This window comes from Pan troglodytes, chromosome 16, assembly GCF_028858775.2.
Source record: "Pan troglodytes isolate AG18354 chromosome 16, NHGRI_mPanTro3-v2.0_pri, whole genome shotgun sequence".
Taxonomy (NCBI): domain Eukaryota; kingdom Metazoa; phylum Chordata; class Mammalia; order Primates; family Hominidae; genus Pan; species Pan troglodytes.
In genome coordinates this window covers 68,551,154-68,572,997 of record NC_072414.2, presented here as the reverse complement: position 1 = coordinate 68,572,997, position 21,844 = coordinate 68,551,154, and the positions used below count along the sequence as shown (strand labels likewise).

General features: G+C 38.8%; 1 protein-coding gene across 29 annotated transcripts in view; it reads left to right on the top strand.

The window, feature by feature from the left end:
- Positions 1-21,844, top strand: part of SCAPER (S-phase cyclin A associated protein in the ER) — a 567,113-nt gene that overhangs the window by 277,348 nt on the left and 267,921 nt on the right. For all 29 annotated transcript variants that reach the window (XM_523229.8, XM_009429613.4, XM_063795293.1 and 26 more), the window contains one exon: positions 15,799-15,864. In XM_523229.8, the coding sequence (XP_523229.2) occupies positions 15,799-15,864 (66 nt within the window). The remainder of the gene's footprint in view (positions 1-15,798; positions 15,865-21,844) is intronic.

Here is a 21,844-nt window from a genome sequence, read left to right as displayed (position 1 = left end):
CTAATGCCACATAAAGACAACACAAGAAATAAAATCTTCAGACCAATGTCCCTTATGAATATAGATGCAGTATTCCTCAAGAAAATATTTTAGGAATGCAGCAGCACATTTAAAGATTATATATCATCACCAAATGGGATTTATTCCAAGAATTCAGGGGTAGTTGACATAGAAAAAAGTCACACAATATAATATACCATATTAATAAAATGAAGGGGAACATAAACCATGATCAACTCAGTTCATGCAGAAAAAGTATTTAACAAAATCCGACCTTTTGTGATAAACACACCCAACAAACTAGGAATAGAAGGCAACTTTCTTAATCTGGTAAAGGATAATTAGGAAAATCTCACAGCTGACAGCCATACTCAATGGCAAAAGAATGAAAGCTTTCACCCTAAGATCAGGAAGAAGACATGAAAGTCCACTCTTGCCACTTCTCGCCTTGTTGTAATAGAATTTCTAGTGGCACATAGGCAAGAAAAACTAGTAAAAAGTATCCAAATTGGCAAGGAAGATATGAAACTATTTCTGTTTTAAGATGACATCTTAAAACAGCACGCCCTCAAATAATGTTGTTTCATTATAACATTGATGAGGAAAAAAAAATCAATTCCTGGCCAGGGCCACTGTCTATGTTGAATTTCCACATTCTCCCTGTGTCCTCATGGGTTTTTTCCCTGTACTCTGGTTTCCTCCCACATCTCAAAGATGTGCACATTAGGTTAATTGGCACGTCTAAATTGTACCAGTATGAGTGAATGTAGATATGTATTTGAGTGCACCCCATGATGAAGTGATGTCCTGTCTAGGATTGGTTATGGCTTGTACCCTGAGCTGCTGGGATAGGTTCTGGCCTATAGACTTTGATAGGCTCCAGAGACCCTGAACTGGAATAATTGGGTAAATAATTACCTTGTTTTCATTAATTTTTCTTAAATGTATATAGAGCTCAGATTTATTTCAGTGTTTAATATTAGAAATGTTTCAGTCTCTATTTAGAAGTTTGGTGATGATTTTGTGACCAGAAACATACCATAGCAACCTTATTCTTGTTAATATTAATTAGCCTATGTTAAAATTAGTTTTGCTATACCTTGTTAAAATTGCAGTTTCAAGAACCTATCTACTACATTGAGGACTTACTGTACTTACAGTATCATAAATAATACACACACACACACACAAATACCCACACCCAATTTTACTGTGCTAATAAAGGAATTTAGCAAAGTTTCAAGAAACAAGATCAACATACAAAAGTAGGTCATATTTCTATATACAAACAATGAGCAATCCAAAAATGAAATTAAGAAAGCAATTACATTTGGCAATGGCATCTAAAAGAATAAAGTAATTAATAATACATTTAACCAGAGTGGTGTAAGACTTGTATGTTGGAAACTACAAACGTTATTAAGAGAATTTAAAGAAGACCTGAAAAATTGAAAGACATTCTGTGTTTCATGCTTTAGAAGACTTAATATTCTTGAGATGGTGATACTCCCAAAATTGGTATACAGCTTCAGTGTAATCCCTGTCAAAATTCCAATAGCCTCTTTTGTAGAAATGAACAAGCTAATGCTAAAATTTATATAGAAGGGGGCAGCCAAGATGGCTGAATAGAAACAGCTCCACTCTGCAGCTCCCACCAAGAAGGATGAAAATGGCAAGAATTCTGCATCTTCAACTGAAGTACCAAGATTCTCTCATTGGGACTGACTAGGCAGTTGGCATGACCCATGGAGAGTGGGGAAAAGCAGGGTGGAGTGAGGGTCTACCTGGGAGCTGCATAGGGCAAAGGGAGCTCCCTCCCCCAGGCAAGGGAGGCAGTGAGGGACTATGCTACTCCTCCCTGAAAACCATGCTTTTCCCACAGATCCTTGTAACCTGTGGATAAGGAGGTCCCCTCATGAGCCCACGCCACCAGGGCCTTGGGTGCCAAGCACAGAGCTGTGCAGAATCATGGCAGCTGCTCAGGTGGGCGGCTGCTCGAGTAGGCACTGAGACACGGGAGTTTTTGCATAGTATGGCTCTGGGAACTCAAGTGAGGCAGGAGATCCATCCACTCCATGGGAAGGGGGCTGAAGCCAGGGACCAAAGTGGCCTCCTTCAGTGGGCCCCAACTCCCTATAAGCTAAAACCACCGGCTTGGAATACCCACCAGTGCAGCAGGCTGTAGACTGCCCTAAAGACCAAGTTCCAGGCGGAGAGGGGTGACCACCATCACTGTGGCTCCAGTCAGCTGTTTTCCCCTGCTGCAGGTGCCAGTAAGACTGGGCATTTTGGACAGGGAGCAATTCCCCACAGTGCAGCACAGTGGCTGGGATAGTTTGTGGCCAGACTGCTTCTTTAAGCAGGACCCCAATCCACTCCTCCTCACCAGGCAAGGCCTCCCTGTGGGAATTGCAGCATCCCCAGCCAGGTGTTTATGGACAGAACTCTGATATCCCTGAGAGGAGCCCCTAGGAGGAGGGGTGCCTGCGGTATGGTGGATCAGCAGTCTTAATGTTTTCTGCCTGCTGGCTCTGGTGAGTCAGGGCAGCTCGGATGAGGGGGATTCCCCCTAGTGTAGCACACCTGCTCTGCCAAGGGGCAGCCAGACTGCTTATTTAAGCAAGACCCTGATCCCGTTCCTCCTGACTGAGTGAGACGTCCCAATAGAGTTCGCCAGACAGCTCATACAGGAGTGTTCCAGCTGGCATCAGGTTGGTGCCCCTCTGGGTCAGAGCTCCCAGAGGAAGGAGCAGGCTGCCATCTTTGTTGTTCGGCAGCGTCCACTGGTGATAATTCCAGGAGTGGGAAGGACCCAGGGAAATAGGGTCTGGAGTAGATCCCCAGCAAATGGCAGCAGCCCTACAGAAGAGGGACCTGACTGTGAAAAGAAAAATAGCAAGAGCAACAACAACATCAATGAAAAAGACCCCACAAAAACCCCATTTAAAGGTCAGCAGCAGGCTGGGCACGGTGGCTCACACCTATAATCCCAGCCAGCACTTTGGGAGGCCGAGGCAGGCGGATCACCTGCGGTCAGGAGTTCGAGACCAGCCTGGCCAATATGGTGAAACCCTGTCTCTATTAAAAATACAAAATTGAGCCGGGTGTGGTGGTGCATGCCTGTAATCCCAGCTAACCAGGAGGCTGAGGCAGGAGAATTGCTGGAACCTGGGAGGCGGAGGCTGCAGTGAGCTGAGATTGTGCCACTGCACTCCAGCCTGGGTGACAGAGCAAGATTCCGTCTCAAAAAAAAAAAAAAAAAGTCAGCAGCCTCAGAGATCAAAGGAAATAAATCCATGAAGATGAGAAAGAATCAGTGCAAAAATGCTGCAAACTCAGAAAGCCAGAGTGCCTCTTCTCCTCCAAATGATCACAACACATCTCCAGCAAGGGCACAGAACTGGGCTGAAGCTGAGACGGATGAATTGACAGAAGTAGGCTTCAGAAGATGGGTAATAATGAACTTTGCTGAGCTAAAGGAGTATGTTCTGACTCATTGCAAAGAAGCTAAGAATCATGATAAAACATTACAGGAGCTGGCTGGGTGTAGTGGCTCATGCCTGTAATCCCAGCACTTTGGGAGACCGAGGTGGGTGGATCACAAAGTCAGGAGATTGAGACCATCCTGGCTGACACTGTGAAACCCCATCTCTACTAAAAATACAAAAAAAAGAAAGCCGGGCTTGATGGCAGGCACCTGTAGTCCCAGCTGCTCAGGAGGCTGAGGCAAGAGAGTTGTTTGAACCCAGCAGGTGGAGGTTGCAGTGAGCTGAGATTGCGCCACTGCACTCCAGCCTGGGCGACAGAGTGGGACTCTGTCTCAAACAAACAAACAAAAAACCATTACCGGAGCTGTTACCCAGAATAACCAGTTTAGAGAGGAATGTAAATGACCTGATGGAGCTGAAAAACACAACACAAGAACGTCACAATGCAAACAAAAGTATCAGTTGCCAAATAGATCAAGGGGAAGAAAGGATATCCGAACTTGAAGACTGTCTTCCTGAAATAAGGCAGGCAGACAAGATTAGAGAAAAAAGAAAGAAGGAACAAACAAAACCTCTGAGAACTATGGGACTGTTAAAAGGCCAAACCTGTGACTGATAGGGGTAACTGAAAGAGATGAGGAGAATGGAACCAAGTTGGAAAACACACTTTAGGATATCATCCTGGAGAACTTCTCCAACCTAGCAAGACAGGCCAATATTCACATTCATGACAACCAAAGAACCCCAGTAAGATACTTCACAAGAAGATCAACCCCAAGACGTATAATCTTCACATTCTCCAAGGTCAAAGTAAAGGAAAATATGTTAAGGGCAGCCAGAGAGAAAGGCCAAGTCACCTATAAAGGGAAGCCCATCAGACTAACAGCAGACATCTCAGCAGAAACCCTACAAGCCAGAAGAGATTGGGGGTCAGTATTCATCATTCTTAAAGAAAATCCAACCTAAAATTTCATATCCAGCCAAACTAAACTTCATTAGTGAAGGAGAAGTAAAATCTTTTTCAGACGAGCAAATGCTGAGGGAATTTGTCACCACCAGGCCTGCCTTGCAAGAGCTCCTGAAGGAAGCGCTACATATGAAAAGGAAAGAATGTTACCAGCCACTACAAAAACATGCTGACATACACAGACCAGTGACATTATGAAGCAACTACATAAAGAAGTCTGCAAAATAGCCAGTAAGCATCGTGATGACAGGATCAAATCCACACATAACAATATTAGCCTTAAGTGTAAATGGGCTAAATGCCCAAATTAAAAGACACAGAATGGCAAGCTGGATAAAGAGTCAAGATCCATCAGTGTGCTGCATTCAAAAGCTCCATCTCACATGCAAAGACACACATAGACCGAAAATAAAAGAATGGAGGAAAATTTACCAAGCAAATGGAAAACAAAAAAGCAGGGGTTGCAATCTTAGTTTCTGACAAAACAGACTTTAAACCAACAAAAATAAAAAAAGACAAGGGCATTACATAATGATAAATGAGTCAATTCAACAAGAAGAGCTAACTGTCCTAAATATCTATACAGCCAGTATAGGAGTACCCAGATTCATAAAACAAGTTCTTAAGAGACCTACAGAGAGACTTAGACTCCCACACAATAGCAGTGGGAGACTTTAACACTCTACTGTCAATATTAGACAGATCATCAAGACAGAAAATTAATAAAAATGTTCAGGACTTGAACTTAGCTCTGGATCAAGTGGACCTGATAGATATCCACAGAATTCTCTACCCCAAAACAACAGAATATACATTCTTCTTGGTGCTTCATTCCACTTACTCTAAAATTGATCACATAATTGGAAGTAAATCACTCCTCAGCAAATGCAAAAGAACTGAAATAATAACGGTCTCTCAGACCACAGCGCAATCAAATTAGAACTCAAGATTAAGAAACCCATGCAAAACCACACAACTACATGGAAATTGAACAACCTACTCCTGAATGACTCTTGGGTAAATAATGAAATTAAGGCAGAAGTTAAGAAATTCTTTGAAACCAATGAGAACAAAGAGACAACGTGCCAGAATCTCTGGGACACAGCTAAAGCAATGTTAAGAGGCAAATTTATAGCACTAAATACCCACATCAAAAACCTAGAAAGATCTCAAATCAGCACCTTAACATTACAACTAAAAGAACTAGAGAACCAAGAGCAAACAAACCCCAAAGCTAGGAGAAGAAAAGAAATAACCAAGCTCAGAGCAGAACTGAAGGAGATAGAGATGTGAAAAATCCTTCAAAAAATCAGTGAATCCAGGGGCTGGTTTTTTGAAAAAATGGATAAAGTAGATAGACAGCTAGCTAGACTAATAAAGAAGAAAATAGAGAAGAATCAAGTAGACACAATAAAAAATGATAAATGGGATATCACCAATGACCCCACAGAAATAGAGAATACTGTGTTTCCACAGTACTATATACTGTATAGACTCCACCATCAGAGAATACTATAAATACCTCTATGCAAGTAAACTAGAACATCTAGAAGAAATGGATAAATTCCTGGACATAAACACCCTCCCAAGACTGAACCAGGAAGAAGTTGAATCCCTGAATAGACGAATAACAAGTTCTGAAATTGAGGCAGGTGATAAATAGCCTACCAGCCAAAAGAAAAGCCCAAGACCAGATGGATTTATAGCTGAATTCTACCAGAAGTTCAAAGAAGAGCTGGTACTATTCCTATTGAAACTATTCCAAAAAATTGAAAGGGAGGGACTCCTCCCTAACTCATTCTATGAGGCCAGCACCATCCTGATACCAAAACCTGGCGCAGATACAACAAAAAAAGAAAACTTCAGCTAATATCCCTGATGAACATCAATGCAATGATTCTCAATAAATACTGGCAAACTGAATACAGCAGCACATGAAAAAGCTTATCCACCACAATCAAGCTGGCTTCATCCCTGGGATGCAAGGCTGCTTCAACATATGCAAATCAGTAAACATAATTCATCACATAAACAGATCTAAAGACAAAAACCACATGATCATCTCAATAGACACAGAAAAGGCCATTGATAAAGTTCAACATCCCTTCATGTCAAAAACTCTCAATAAACTCGGTATTGAAGGAACATACTTCAATAATAATAGCCATTTATGACAAACCCACAGCCAATATCATACTGAATGGGCAAAAGCTGGAAGCATTCCCCTCAAAAACTGGCCCAAGACAAGGATGGCTTCTCTCACCACTCCTATTCAACATAGTTTTAGAAGTTCTGGCCAGGGCCATCAGGCAAGAGAAAAAAATAAAGTGTATTCAAATAGGAAGAGAGGAAGTCAAAGTGTCTTTGTTCACAGATGACATGATCCTATATCTAGAAAACCCCATTGTCTCAGCCCAAAAGCTTCTTAAGCTGATAAGCAAAGTCTCAGGATACAAAATCAATGTGCAAAAGTTACAAGCGTTCCTATACACCAACATTAGGCAGAGAGCCAAATCATGGATGAACTGCAATTCACAAGTTCTCCAAAGAGAATAAAATACTAGGAATACAGCTAACAAGGGAAGTGAAGGACCTCTTCAAGGAGAACTACAAACCACTGCCCAAAGAAATCAGAGCAGACACAAACAAATGGAAAAACATTGAATGCTCACAGATAGGAAGAACCAGTATTGTTCAAATGGCCATAGTGCCCAAAATAATTTATAGTTTCAAAGCTATTCCCATTAAACTATCATTGACATTCTTCACAGAATTAGAATAAACTTTTAAAATTCATATGGATCCAAAAAAGAGCTTGTATAGCCAAGACAATCATAAGCTAAAAGAACAAAGCTGGAGACATCACGCTACCCAACTTCAAACTATATTATAGGGCTACAGTAACCAAAATAGCGTGGTACTGGTACATAAACAGGCACCTAGACCAATGGAACAGAATACAGAGCCCAGAAATAAGGCCACACACCTACAACTATCTGATCTTTGACAAGCCTGACAAAAGCAATGGGGAAAGGATTCCCTATTCAATGAATAGTGATGGAATAACTGGCTAGCCATATGCAGAAGATTGAAACTGGACCTTTTCCTTATACCATATACAAAAGTTAAATCAAGATGGATTAAAGACTTAAATGTAAAACCCAAAACTATAAAAACTGTGGAAGACAACCTCAGTAGTACCATTAGGGACATAGGCACGGGCAAAGATTTCATGACGAAATTGCCAAAAGTAATTGCAACAGAAGAAAAAGTTGACAAATGAGATCTAATTAAACGAAAGAGCCTCTGCACAGCAAAAGAAACTATCAGAGCAAATAGGCAACCTACAGAATGGGAGAAAATTTTTGCAATCTATGCATCTAATAAAGGCCTAATATCCAGAATCTACAAGGAACTTAAACTTACAAGAAAGAAAACCCCATTAAAAAGTGGGCCAAGGACATGAACAGACACTTCTCAGAAGAAGACATTCATGCGGCCAACAAACATATGAAGAAAAGCTCAACATCACTGATCATTAGAGAAATGTAAATCAAAACCACAGTGAGATACCATCTCATGCCGGTCAGAATGGCAATTATTAAAAAGTCAAGAAACAACAGAGGCTAGTGAGGTTGTGGAGAAATAGGAGTGCTTTTACACTGTTGGTGGGAAAGTAAATTAGTTCAACCATTGTGAAAGACTGTGGTGATTCCTTAAAGATCTAGAACCAGAAATACCATTTTACCCAGCAATCTCATTACTAGGTATATACCCAAAGGAATAAAAGTCATTGTTACAATGGTACATGTGTGCGTATGTTCATTACAGCACTATTCACAATAAAAAAGACATGGAATCAACCCAAATGCCCATCAACGATAAACTGGATAAAGAAAATGTGGGACATATACACCATGGAATACTATGCAGCCATAAAAAGGAATGAGATCATGTTCTTTGTAGGGACATGAATGGACCTGGAAGCTATTATCCTCAGCAAACTAACACAGGAACAGAAAACCAAATACCACTTGCTCTCAGTTACAAGTGGGAGCTGAACGATGAGAACACATGGACACAGGGAGGGGAACAACACACAATGGGGCCTGTCAGGGGGTGTGGTTTGGGGTGGGAGAGCATTAGGAAAAATAGCTAATGCATGCTGGGCTTAATACCTAGGTGATGGATTGATAGGTGCACCAAACCATCATGGTGCACATTTACCTCTGTAACAAATTTCCACATCCTGCACATGTACCCCAGAGCTTAAAATTTTAAAAAAAATTATATAGAATTACAAGAGACCTCCTGGTAGCCAAAACAATCTTGAAAAAGAAGAAGAAAGAGGACTGAATTTCTCAATTTCAAAACTTACTACAAACCTATAGTAATTAACTGTTAACATAAGGATAGACATATAAATTATGTTATTAATCTATATTCTATTACATTCTAATCCATTAGAATTGAGAGTCCAGAAATATATCCAGGTGTTTATTGCCAAGCTTTGATGTCTGCCAGTAGACCATACATATTTTAAAAGATACATTTCCATGGAACATTTATAAAACATAAACATACAACAAAACACGAAAGACCAAGAATTCTAATTCCTCTAATTCTGAAATGGAAATTATATATTCGTTGTGCATAAATCAATAAAACTAGAAATTTATTATAAAAGGTCAATCACCACCACCTCCGAAAATAAACAATGATTTTAACACAGCAAAAAAATTGAATACACTTAACTAGAGAAGATGTACGAACAGCAAATACCCACATAGTAGGTTGTTTAAATCATTATTAGGAAATTGCAAATTAGACCACAGTGAGATACCACTATACACCCACAGGAATTTCTAAAGTTAAGAAGATTGGCCAAACCAAGTATTGGCCAGGACTAAAGCAACTGTAACTTTCATACTTTACTGGTAGAAGTGAAAATTGGAATGATTACTTCAGAAAATACTTCGCTCATTTAAAGTTCAGAAAATACTTTGGTCATTTAAAGTTAAGTACATGCTTATTAAATGACCCACTCCTAGGTAATTTATCTGTGATAAATGAAAACATTTTTCACCCAAGGACTTGTCTGCAAATTTTCATATTAGCTTTATTCATAGTAATCCTAATCTGGAAAAAAGTGAAATGCCTAACTTGTGAGTGGATAAACAAATTTTCAGGTGTCTGAACAGTGGAACATTATTAAGCAATAAAGAGTAATGAACTAGTGATACATTCAGCAGTTTAAATGAATCTCAAGAGCTTGATGCTAAATGAATTAATTTAGAGACAATAGTGTAGATTGTAGTAATTGTATATTCTAGAAAGCCTTACTGGTAGAAAACAGATGGCTGATTTCTAGGAGCAAGAGGCAGGGGAAGACATTGACTAGAAAGAGACGAGAGAACTTTGTGGTGTAGTGGAAATCTTTCATATCATGATTTGATTTTGATTATACTGGGGTACACAATAGTGAAAACTCATTGAATTATACACAAATTAAAAATTTTTTTATTGTATGGAAATTATACCTCCATAAAACTGACCAAATTTTTCTCAAATCATAGAAAAAATTAATTTTTTGGAAGCAAGGGTGACAAAAGAAAACATTTTCAGTATGAATTGTTAGGAGTAAATCAAAGTGAAAACTACAGATTGTTTGAAATTTACGACAGTATGAAACTTACAGGATGTTACCAAAGCTTTGCTCAGAATGAAATTTTTGCTTTAAATGATTTTGTTATCAATTGATGTAGAAATGATCTAAATAACTCAAGGAGCTAGAACGATATTGTTATCACCCCCATGGAAAAAAAGATTCATGGATTTACTTAGTTTTATTTAACAAATACACAGGTGACACTTACAATATACTATTTTTTATAAAGATAAAAAAATAGAGGTTTAATTTCTGAGAAGATTTGTAAAATAGCCTCTTTTTTAAATAAAACAAGAAGATTTGTTTTGTTAGCAAAACAGCTAATAAAAAATAAAATGGAGCATACATATATCCCACATTATGACTGAGAGGGAGTATAACCAAGATGATATTGAGATTAATAATGAACAAATGCAGTGTACAACACTACACCAATGAAATTTTTAATCTTACCAAAGTAGACAAGCATCTGAAAACCAAATCATCAGATTATAATTGTGACAGTATATTTGAAAGGATTCTCTCAACCTTATCTCTTGCTATTCTCACATTTTAATCTTTTGCTCTGACCAAATGGGTCTCCACAATGTTCTAAGCATAACTTGTATTTTTCCTTACGTTCAGCATTGTTTACTCAATTTTCTCTGGTAATAATGCCATTTCCTTTGTATTCGGAGACCACCTGACTTTTAAGAGAGTACACATTCCATTTCCTTCAGGAAACAGCTGGAAATGAACATATCACATTACTTACCTGTCACTTACTCTGCCCCATGGAATTATATTTTTTGTTTGTTTGTTTGAGACAGAATCTCTCTCTGTCATCCAGGCTGGAGTGCAGTGGTGTAATCTTGGCTCATTGCAACCTCCGCCTCCCAGGTTCAAGCGATTCTCATGCTTCAGCCACCTAATTAGCTGGGATTACAGGCGTGCGCCACCACACCCAGCTAATTTTTGTATTTTTGGTAGAGACAGGGATTTGCCATGTTGGCCAGGCTGGTCTTGAACTCCTGACCTCAAGTGATCCACCCGCCTCAGCCTCTCAAAGTGCTAGGATTACAGGCGTGAGCCACCGAACGTGGCTGGAATTATGTATCTTTTTATGCTGTTATGTCATCTTCTTCCTTCTGCAGACTAAGTTTCTTGAATATTCTCATTATGTATATACCTCTTTGTATCCCCCTCCCATACTATAGTTTATACAGAGTCAAACTGGAAATAAATATTTAATTGAATGCTAAAAGTGAATCAAATGGGAGGTGCTTCCGGGTGGTTGACTAGAGGCATCTAGTGTGTGCCTCCTCCACAACAAAGAACCAAAATAGTGAGTAGATAATCACGCTTTGAACAGATCATCTAAGAATATTGGCATTCAACCGAGAAGTGACAGGAGACACCTAAAGCAAGCTTGTCCAGTGCACATCCTGCAGGCCGCATGTGGACCAGGATGGCTTTGAATGTGGCCCAACACAAATTCGCAAACTTTCTTAAAGCATTATGAGATTTTTTTTGTGATTTTTTTAAAGCTCATCAGCTGTCGTTACTATTAGTGTATTCTGTGTGGCCCAAGACAGTTCTTCTTCCGTTGTGGCCAGGGAAGCCAAAAGATTGGACACCCTGACCTAAAGCAAGATAGGAGAGGAAAGTGAGGTAGCCTGTTCTTCTGCGATCAGCTGGGAGCCTGGAGAGGCTCCCCAGTGTGGGGAAAGAAGAAGTGCGTGATCCCCAGCAGTCCACATTCCCACCGTGGACTCCTGCGTCCAGCCATGGGACAGCCCCTGCAACTAACAAGAAGCTACTTGGAGACCATATAAAGGTATTGTTCCAGAGAGGGAGTCCATGCTTGGGCCTCACATACTCCTGAGCCCTGAGCAGCTACAGAAAGGTGCCACAATCAGAGTCTGCCTCCTACCAGAGCTACATTCTGCCCAGGGATCCAACAGCTTCTGCATTTCCATAACTCAAACCCTGTTGACATTCCCCACCCTCAGCCAGCACCAGAGTTGGCTACTGCCTCCAGGGATGAAGTGAGAGCCATTGTCAAAGACCCTACTGCCCCTAGCGGTGAGGCCACTGTAACATCTTCATATGTCCAAGAATGAACTTCCCTGCCAACAGCAGCCACCACTGTGGGCCGCTGAACCTGGGGCCAAAGCACAAGCAATGTGCATGCTTCCCAGCTGCCTCTGCATATGGGTGCTGCTGAGAGCAACCTCATTCTCCCTAGTAGTGGGGCTCCAGTGCATCCACTGCCATGCCCACCCAAGCATTCTGCCTTAGGCCTGAGTATTACCCCATGCTGGCCCACCAAAGCCAGCACCTACACATACCACCAGAGTGCCTGACGACAGATCCACCCAGCTCATCTCCACACCCCCAGTAACCAAGCATGTTGCCCAGGGGCCTGGGGACTGCCCAGCCCAGTCCACCACTGTTGGTACCCGAGTACTCTTTCTGGGGGCTTAAGGGAAAGCCCACCCAACCTGTCATTGCCATCACCGTGGGGGTTCATCCACCTGCAAGCCTGGGGATTAGACTGCCAGCCCATGAAGGCTACCACCAACAACATGAGAGTGAACTACTTGGGATCCAGAGGTTATTCCTGCCAATGCTACTGCCATTGCCCATACCATGGCCCCAGAACCCACCTTCCTCACTAGCCCATTGTTGCAACCCCTGTCACCAGAGCAAGCTGCCTGTAGGCCCAAGAATCAGCTCACCTGGACCTGCTAACGCCGGTATCAGTGTTTGTCACTGTGGAGTCTAAAAACAAGTACATTTGGCCCACTGCTGCCACTACTGGGGCTTGAGGTGTCCCCATCCCCAGCAAAACTTCACCAGAACCTTCACTAACAACCCTACTGTAAATCACTGAGGAAATCACAGACACCACTGATGCTGTTTACAACTGAAAAACAGCATATGTGACATATGCAACATCATAAGGTGACAAAATACTCAAATTTGCAGTGTCCCAGAAGGTGAAGAAAAAATGAAAGGTAACTTAATAGGAATAGCATTGAATCTGCAGGTTACTTTGGGCAGCCATTTTAATGATATTGATTCTTCCAATCCATGAGCCCCTATGGAATGTTTTTTCATTTATTTGTATCATATATGATTTATTTCAGTAATGTTTTGTAGTCCTCCTTGTAGAGATCTTTCACTTCCTTGGTTTAAATGTATTCCTAGGTATCTTGTTTTTGTGTATGTGTGGCCATTGTAAATGGGATTATATTCTTGATTTGGCTCTCACCTTCAATGTTATTGGTGTATAGAAATGCTACTGATTTTGTACATTGATTTTGTATCCTGAAACTTTACTGAAGTCGTCTATCGGTTCTAGGAGCCTTTTGGCAGAGTCTTTAGAGTTTTCTAGGTATAGAATCATATTGTCAGTGAAGAGAGATAATTTGACTTATTTTCCTGTTTGAATGCCTTTTATTCTCTTGCTGATTGCTCTGGCTAGGACTTAAAATATGTTGAATAGGAGTAGTGAGAGTGGACATCCTTGTCTTGTTCCTGTTCTTCAGGGAAATGCTTCCAGCTTTGGCCCATCCACTATGGTATTGGCTGTGGGGTTGCCATAGATGGCTTTTATTATTTTGAGGTATGTTCCTTCAATTCTAGTCTTTTGAGGGTTTTTTATCATGAAGGGATGTTGGATTTTATTGAAAACTTCTTCTGCATCTATTGAGATGATCATATGGTCTTTGTTTATCAATGTCATTTTTTACAAAATTATGAAAAGCTATTCTGAAATGCATATGGAGCCATAAAAGAGCCTGAAGAGCCAAAGCAATCCTAAGCAAAAAGAGCAAAATGGGAGGCATCACATTACCCAATTTCAAACTATACTATAAGTCTACAGTAACCAAGAGAGCATGGTACTGGTACAAAAGCAGACACGTAAGACCAATGGAACAGAACAGAGAACCCAGAAATAATGCAGCACACCTATAGCCATCTGATCCTTGGTAAAGCTGACAAAAATAAGCAATGAAGAAAGGACTCCCCATTTAATAAATGGTGCTGAGATAACTGGCTAGCCATATGCAGAAGAAATAAATTAGACCCCTACATTTCATCATATACAAAAGTTAACTCAAGATGAATGAAAGATTTAAAGGTAAGACCTCTAAACTATAAAATTCCTAGAAGAAAGCCTAGGGAATACCATTCTAGACAATGGCCTTGGCAATGAATTTATGACTAAGTCCTCAAAAGCAATTGTAATAAACACAAAAACTGACAAGTGGGACCTAATTAAAGAGCTTCTGCTCAGCAAAAGAAACTGTCAATGGAGTGAACAGATAACCTACAGAATGGGAGAAAGTATTTCACAAACTATGCATCCAAAGGTTTAATATCCAGAATCTATAAGGAACTTAGACAACTGAATAAGCAAAAACCAAATAAAGCCATTAAAAGGTGGTCAAAGGACATGAACAGACACTTCTCAAAAGAAGACATACAGTCAGCCAAGAGACATAAAAAATGCTCACAGGGTGAGGTGCCACACTCTTAAACAACTGGATGTCACATGAACTCATTATTATTCATTCCTATAAGGAGGGCACCTAGCTATTAATGAGAGATCCACCCCTGTGATCCAGCCACCTTTCATTGGGCCCCACTTCCAACATTGGGGATCGCATTTCCACATGAGATGTGGAGGGGACAAATATCTAAATTATATCTTAGGGATAATACCATATTGAATTTTTAGATACTTGTGATATTATTGAGTGTACAGCAGCCAGCACAATGCTTGGAACATACTCCACCATGCATAATTGTTACTTTTCCCACCTTTCAGATGAGGTCACAATTACTTGTAGCTACCAAGTAGTTATTTCTCCATTTTGACATGCAAAATGTTTATATTTGTAAAAATCTTTATAAAAATCTTAATATTTAGGCTGATGGCAATGAGCATACTTAGGTTGAAAAAATATGTACTTTTATATTTTATTCCAATTTAGATATTTCTTTATTCCAAAGCATCATCTGTCTAGTTTGCTTTTTTCCTCATTAGGGCTATTGTAATTTGCATTTTTCTCACTTTTTTAGGTAGGAGTATTTTTTTTTTCACCTGTCATTGTTCTCTAGATTGTTTTACATTGTGGGTAATTTTTTCGTAGATCACTGGATGAATTCTTTGACAACAGGATCCTTTGGATGAGCAGTTAACATTTAAATTGGCATTTTCCTCTTTTTTTTCTCCAAAAAGAGAAATGTACAAATTAAGTCAACAATGGATTGCTATACTGAGAACTGTCTTAGATCAGTGACTAGCTTGATGACTGTCACCTACTAGTTTAGGCAAGCCGGAGCCTAGTTAGAAAGGGGCAGAGAAGTATCTCAAATTTTTCTGAACCTTTGGTATTTAGTCAGTATAAAAAACAAAAAACACATCTTTGAGAGTCTGGTCACGTTATTTCCACTGTCTTTTTAGTTATTTCTAAAATTAAATGACTTTTTTTGTATTATTCTTTACCTGTATTTATCTTTTCATTGTATAACTCTTGAGGTACATAGGTAGTCAGCCACTTCAATCACCAGATTTAATAGGCTGAGTGTTACATTTAATAGGGGAAAAATACAGCCAACATTTTGGTTTATTATAAAAATTAGCAGTGAAATAACTGTGTTAAAACTTTTTTTCTCTTCAGGGCTAAGGAATATGAGAGTTTAATGGAAACCAAAAATTCTGGCTCTGATTCACCTTATAAAGCAAAGTGAGTATTCCACATTTTAGTTCTCCTTTTCTTCAGTCTATGCCTGTAACAAAAGTGTATCTCAACCATCATGTTATGTCTGTAATAAGGTTCTTTGATTCTAATTTCTAGAACAGCATTCTCTTAACACAGTAGTATCCAACTAGAGGAGAGTTTGCTGAGGATATTTGGCCATGTCTGGGCACAGTTCTTGTGAGCACAACTTGGGGCTGCTACCATCAAGTGGGTGGAGGCCAAGGATTCTGCTATATATTATTCAATGTATAAGACAACCCTCACAGAGAGAACTATCTCATCCAAAATGTTAATAGTACCAAGGTTGAGAATCCCTGTTCTAACAGATCAGGTTCTGGCAAAGCAAGGCTGTGCTGGTGCTTGCTCTGAGGAGATCTCTTTAAGGATTGTTCCTCGGGCCAGTCCGTAAAGAGAATCAGAATTCTCTAATGCTAATTCTCATGAGATTTTAGATGAGAATTTAGACTTCACCATTGAGGTGTAAATGTAATTAAATAATAGCTAGGTAAACAAAGGCATCATCATTTTGTTTCTCTTAAAAATACTGTCAGTAGAGCTGCAGTGAGAAAAGTACTTAGAAACACTATTGAAGGGAGTACAGACTAGTATGGTCTTGTTGAAAAGCAGTGTGCATTAGCAGTTTAGGAAGTCCTATTCAGACCTAAGCCTGCTCAGTGGAATAGCGCAAAATGTGCTCAGATATTTATATACATAGATGACTCTTTTAAAAAAATTTTTTTTATTTTAAGTTCTGCAGTACATGTGCAGGATGTGCAGGTTTGTTACATAGGTAAACATGTGTCATGGTGGTTTGCTGTACCTGTCAACCCATCACCTAGGTATTAAGCCCAGCATGCATTAGCTATTTGTCTTGATGCTCTCCCTCCTCTTGTCCCCCCCTCGACAGGCCCCAGCGTGTGTTGTTCCCCTCCCTAAATTTATGTGTTCTCCTTGTTGAACTCCCCCTTATAAGTGAGAACATGTGGTGTTTGGTTTTCTGTTCCTGCATTAATTTTGCATAGATGACTCTTCTACTGGTACTTTTAACAGTGAAAAAGTCAAAAAACAATTTAAGTGCCCCAAGTTGAGGAATATCCATAACCACTTGTTGGTGTACATATGCTATAGAATGTTAATGTAGCCATTATTTGCATTTACAGTAGAAATATTCTTGCCTGTCAAAAGATACCAGTCAGCTTACTACTTTTATTTATTATTGTTCTGAAAGTATTAGGCATTGTAATAAAAAGATAAATACATATAAAACATTAAAGAAGTAAGAAAATTATCAAGATTAGGAAGATACTGTATATCACAAATACTGTGTATCAGGAGAATGGAGTGCAGAACTAGTAGAAGCAACAAGAGAAATCAATTCAGTAGGATGGTGGATTACCAAATTAATATAATAACAATCATAGGTAACATTTACTGAGCCATTACCTTATGCTAGACTCTATGTGTGCTAACTCATTCCTGACAATAATTCTATGAGGTTAATTAGGGAAACTAAGCTCTGGAGAGGGTAACTTGCCTGAAGCTACACAACAGCATATCTAGCATACCAAAAATTAATAACTTTTCTTTGCAATAACCACTTAGAAAATATAAATATATTTACAATAGCAATAAAAAGAAGTAAAATATTTAAGAGAAAACATATATATATATATATATATATATATATATATATTTTGAAGACAGAGTCTTGCTATGTCGCCCAGTCTGGAAGGCAGTGGCATGATCTAGGCTCACTGCAACCTCTGCCTCCCAGGTTCGGGCAATTCTTGTGCCTCAGCCTCCCACCTAGCTGGGACTACAGATAAGTGCCACCATGCCCAGCTAATTTTTTGTATTTTAGTAGAGACAGAATTTTACCTTGTTGCCCAGGCTGGTCTCGATCTCCTGCGCTCAGGCAGTCTGCTCACCTTAGCCTCCCAAAGTGCTAGGATTACAGGCATGAGCCACCGTGCCCGACCTTTAAGAGTAAACTTAAGAGGAAATGTGAAGGATCTATTAAAAGAAAATCTTAAAAAGCTAACAGGATAGCATTAGGAGATATACCTAATGCTAAATGACGAGTTAATGGGTGCAGCACACCAGCATGGCACATGTATACATATGTAACTAACCTGCACATTGTGCACATGTACCCTAAAACTTAAAGTATAATAATAATAAAAAAAAGAAAGAAAAAATAATTGCAGAGGATGCATAAAACAAATTAGCTCTCTCCAAAAGATGGGAATATAAAATGATACAACTACCTTGGAAAAATAGTTTGGCATTCTCTTAAAAAGCTAAACATACTCCCCGCCATTCCACTCTTAGGAATATACCCAAATGAAATGAAAGCATGTGCCCACATAAAGACTTGTATATTGTAGCCACTTTAATTGTAATAATAGCTCCAAACTGGAAATAACTCAAATATTTATCAAAAGATGAATGTATAGGTTCATACAATGGGGTATTACTTAGTAATAAAGAATAAACACACAACAAAAAGGATAAATATTGAAATAATTATCTGAGTGAAAGAAGCCGGAGCATAAAAAGTACATAGTCTGTGATTCCATTTATATCAAGTATTAGAAAATGCAAACTAGTTTATAGTAATAGAAACACGGCTGGGTGCGGTAGCTCACATCCATAATCCCAGCACTTTGGAAATGTGAGGCAGGTGGATCACTTGAGGTCAGGAGTTCAAGACCAGCCTGACCATCATGGCAAAACCCCATCTTTACTAAAAATACAAAAACTAGCTGGGCATAGTGGTGTGCACCTGTAATCCCAGCTACTCAGGAGGCTGAGGCAGGAGAATCGCTCGAACCCGGGAGGTGGAGGTTGCAGTGAGCTGAGATCGTGCCACTATACTGCAGCCCGGGCAATAGAGCAAGGCTCCATCTCAAAATAATAATAAAGGCCATTTAAGGAGAATTTGTCATTTGTATATCACTTTCTTTCTCATTTTTGTAAACGTTGCTTAAAACAGGCTTCATGTGCTCATTATATAATTTTTGAAATACATATTTACTTTTAAAACTCTCAAGTAATAAGTTGATACAATTTTAAATCAATTTTGTGATATTTTAATATTTAGTAATTCTGTTAATTTGGATTGTAATGAACAATCGTGTCACAGAAGAGAAAATAATAAACAATAATGTTCTACTTGTGAAAAAAAAAGCTAACAAGAGATATAAAAGACTTTTATAAATGGAAAGACAAATCATACTCTTGGATAAAAGACACAGGACAGTAAGTTTGCTGTAAATATTCCTACAAATGTAATGTAATTCCTGTAAAATAGCAACCTTTTTTTCATAGATCTAAAATCATTCTAAAGAGAATATAGAAATGTCTGAGAATTTCTAGGAAAAATTTTTGAAAGAAGGAATATGAGATAGGACTCAGCTAATGGATATTTAATAAAATTTTAAAGCTGCACTCACACATGAATAAAAATACAAATTGTTGGAAGAGTGTTCTTTTGTTTTTGTTTTTGTTTTTGTTTTTTGAGACAGAGTCTCACTCTATCACCCAGGCTGGAATGTAGTGGCGAGATCTCGACTCACTGCAACCTCTTCCTCCCGGGTTCAAGTGGTTCTCGTGCCTCAGCCTCCCTAGTAGCTGGGATCACAGGCACCTGCTACCACACCCGGCTAATTTTTATATTTTTAGTAGAGACGGGGTTTCACCAGTGTTCGCCAGACTGGTCTCAATCTCCTGACCTCAAGTGATCCACCCGCCTTGGCCTCCCGAAGTGCTGGGATTATAGGTGTGAGCCATCATGCCCGGCTGGAAGAGATTTTTTAAAGCAGTCTAGAAATACATCTAAATACTTGAGCAAATTTAATATATGACTGTGGTATATAGTATTTGCAAAAGATGGCCAGAAGAAGTTGAGCCATTTCTGAATACATGCCCCTTTGCAGTATAACTTTGCTGTTTCTCCTATCAAGAAGTGGACTCTGTTTCCCTTCCTCTTGAACTTCTGGACCTGTGACTTGTTTTGGCCCATTGAAAGCTGTAGAAGTGATATGTGACTTCCAAGCCTTAGCCTCACGGGTCTGTGGTTTCTGTTCTCGCCTGCACTTTCTTATTCTTCAGTAACTGCCATGTAAGGAAGCCTGGGTCAGCCTCCTTGTGAGTGAGAAATCACATGAAGGGACAGGCTCAGTTGTCCTGGCTGTCCCTTCTGAAAACCCTAGGCAAGGGATTAAGGCCATCCAGGACCAGTTATCACCTAGCCGGTTATGTTAGGTGAGACGAGAAGAATTACCTAGCTGAGCCCAGGTCAAACTGCAGGGAGCAAATAGATAGTTGTTTGAAGATAATGAGTTTTGAGGCAGTTTGTTTCACAGCAAGTAATTACTGATGCAACGACAAAGGTGGAATTCCAAGTCATTAGGGAAAGGATAGATTAGCCAGTAAATGTTGATGAATACTCTTTTCACTCCTAACTCTAGCAGTTAAATTACTGATTAATCAAAGATGTAAAGATAAAAACATGAAACTGTAAAAGCACTAGAAGAAAACAGAGGAAATGTCAAAGTCCCTTCTAAATAAACTTCTAGACACAGGAGTCAGAGAAGAAAAGACGGATGAATTTGACTCTATCAAAGTGAAAACTTTATGCTTGGTTAAATACCATAAAGAAAAAAGAGGGGTGGAAATATTTACAACAAAAATGGTAAAGAGCTCATGTAATATATAAATAAATACCTTGTATAAATTAATATGAGCAAGATCATTCATCAGTAGGAGAAAATATTGGATATGATCAGATAATACAAGGAAAAGGAAATTAAAAGTGCCCAATTTGTTTTACTTTTGAAATTCCAAACTACTTAATTGGATTTTTAAAAATTATATTTATAGACATTTTAATGCTGTGAGGAAATGCTTATGATGATTGAAAACTTGTAATTTTGATACAGCTTTTTACATTAAAATGATAGAGGCCCTAAAGGGTAGTAATGCTACTTAAATTCAAATTTCCATATACATCTTCCTAAAAACTATATATATCAACAAGGAAAGCAAATTAAGTCATCAGTACTTCATATCTATACTATATCTAGGAGACATAGATGGCTACGAATGTACTTTTATTCATTTTTTTAAATGGTGATGAAATACATATAGCAAAATTTACTATCTTACTCATTATTAATACAGTTTAGTGATATTAAATACATTCATATTGTTGTGTAGCTATTACATCATCCATCTCCAGAACTATTTTCATCTTACAAAACTATAACTATACCCATTAAACAATAATTTCCCATACCTCCTGTTCCTAGCACTTGGCAACCACCATTCTACTTTCTATTATTATGATTTTGACTACTCTAGGTAACTCATGTTAAGTGTAAATATACAGTATTTGTCTTTTTGTGATAGGCTTATTTCATTTATCATGATATCCTCAAGATTTATCCATGTTGCACCAAGGATAAGAATATTCATCCTTTTTAGGGCTGAATAATACTCCACTATATGTGTTGCTTATCCATTAATCTGTCATTAGACATTTGGATTGCTTCCACTGTTTAGCAATTATGAATAATGCTGCTGTGAACATGGGTATACAAATATCTCTTTGAGTCTCTGTTTTTAATTATTTTCTGTATATACCCAGAAGTGGAATTGCTAGATCATATGGCAAATCTATTTTTAATATTAATATATTGAGGAACCAGCACACTGTTTTCCACAGTAGCTATACCATTTTTTACATTCTCACCAGCTCTGCACAAGAGTAACAATATCTCCACGTCCTCACCAGTACTTGTTATTTTCTGCTTTTTTTGATAGTAGCCATCCATATAGTTGAGATAGTATCTCATTTTAGTTTCGGATTGCATTTACCTAATGATTAGTGATGTTGGACATCTTTTCATGTGCTTTTTGGACATTTGTATATTCTTTTTTTTTTTTTTTGAGATGGAATCTC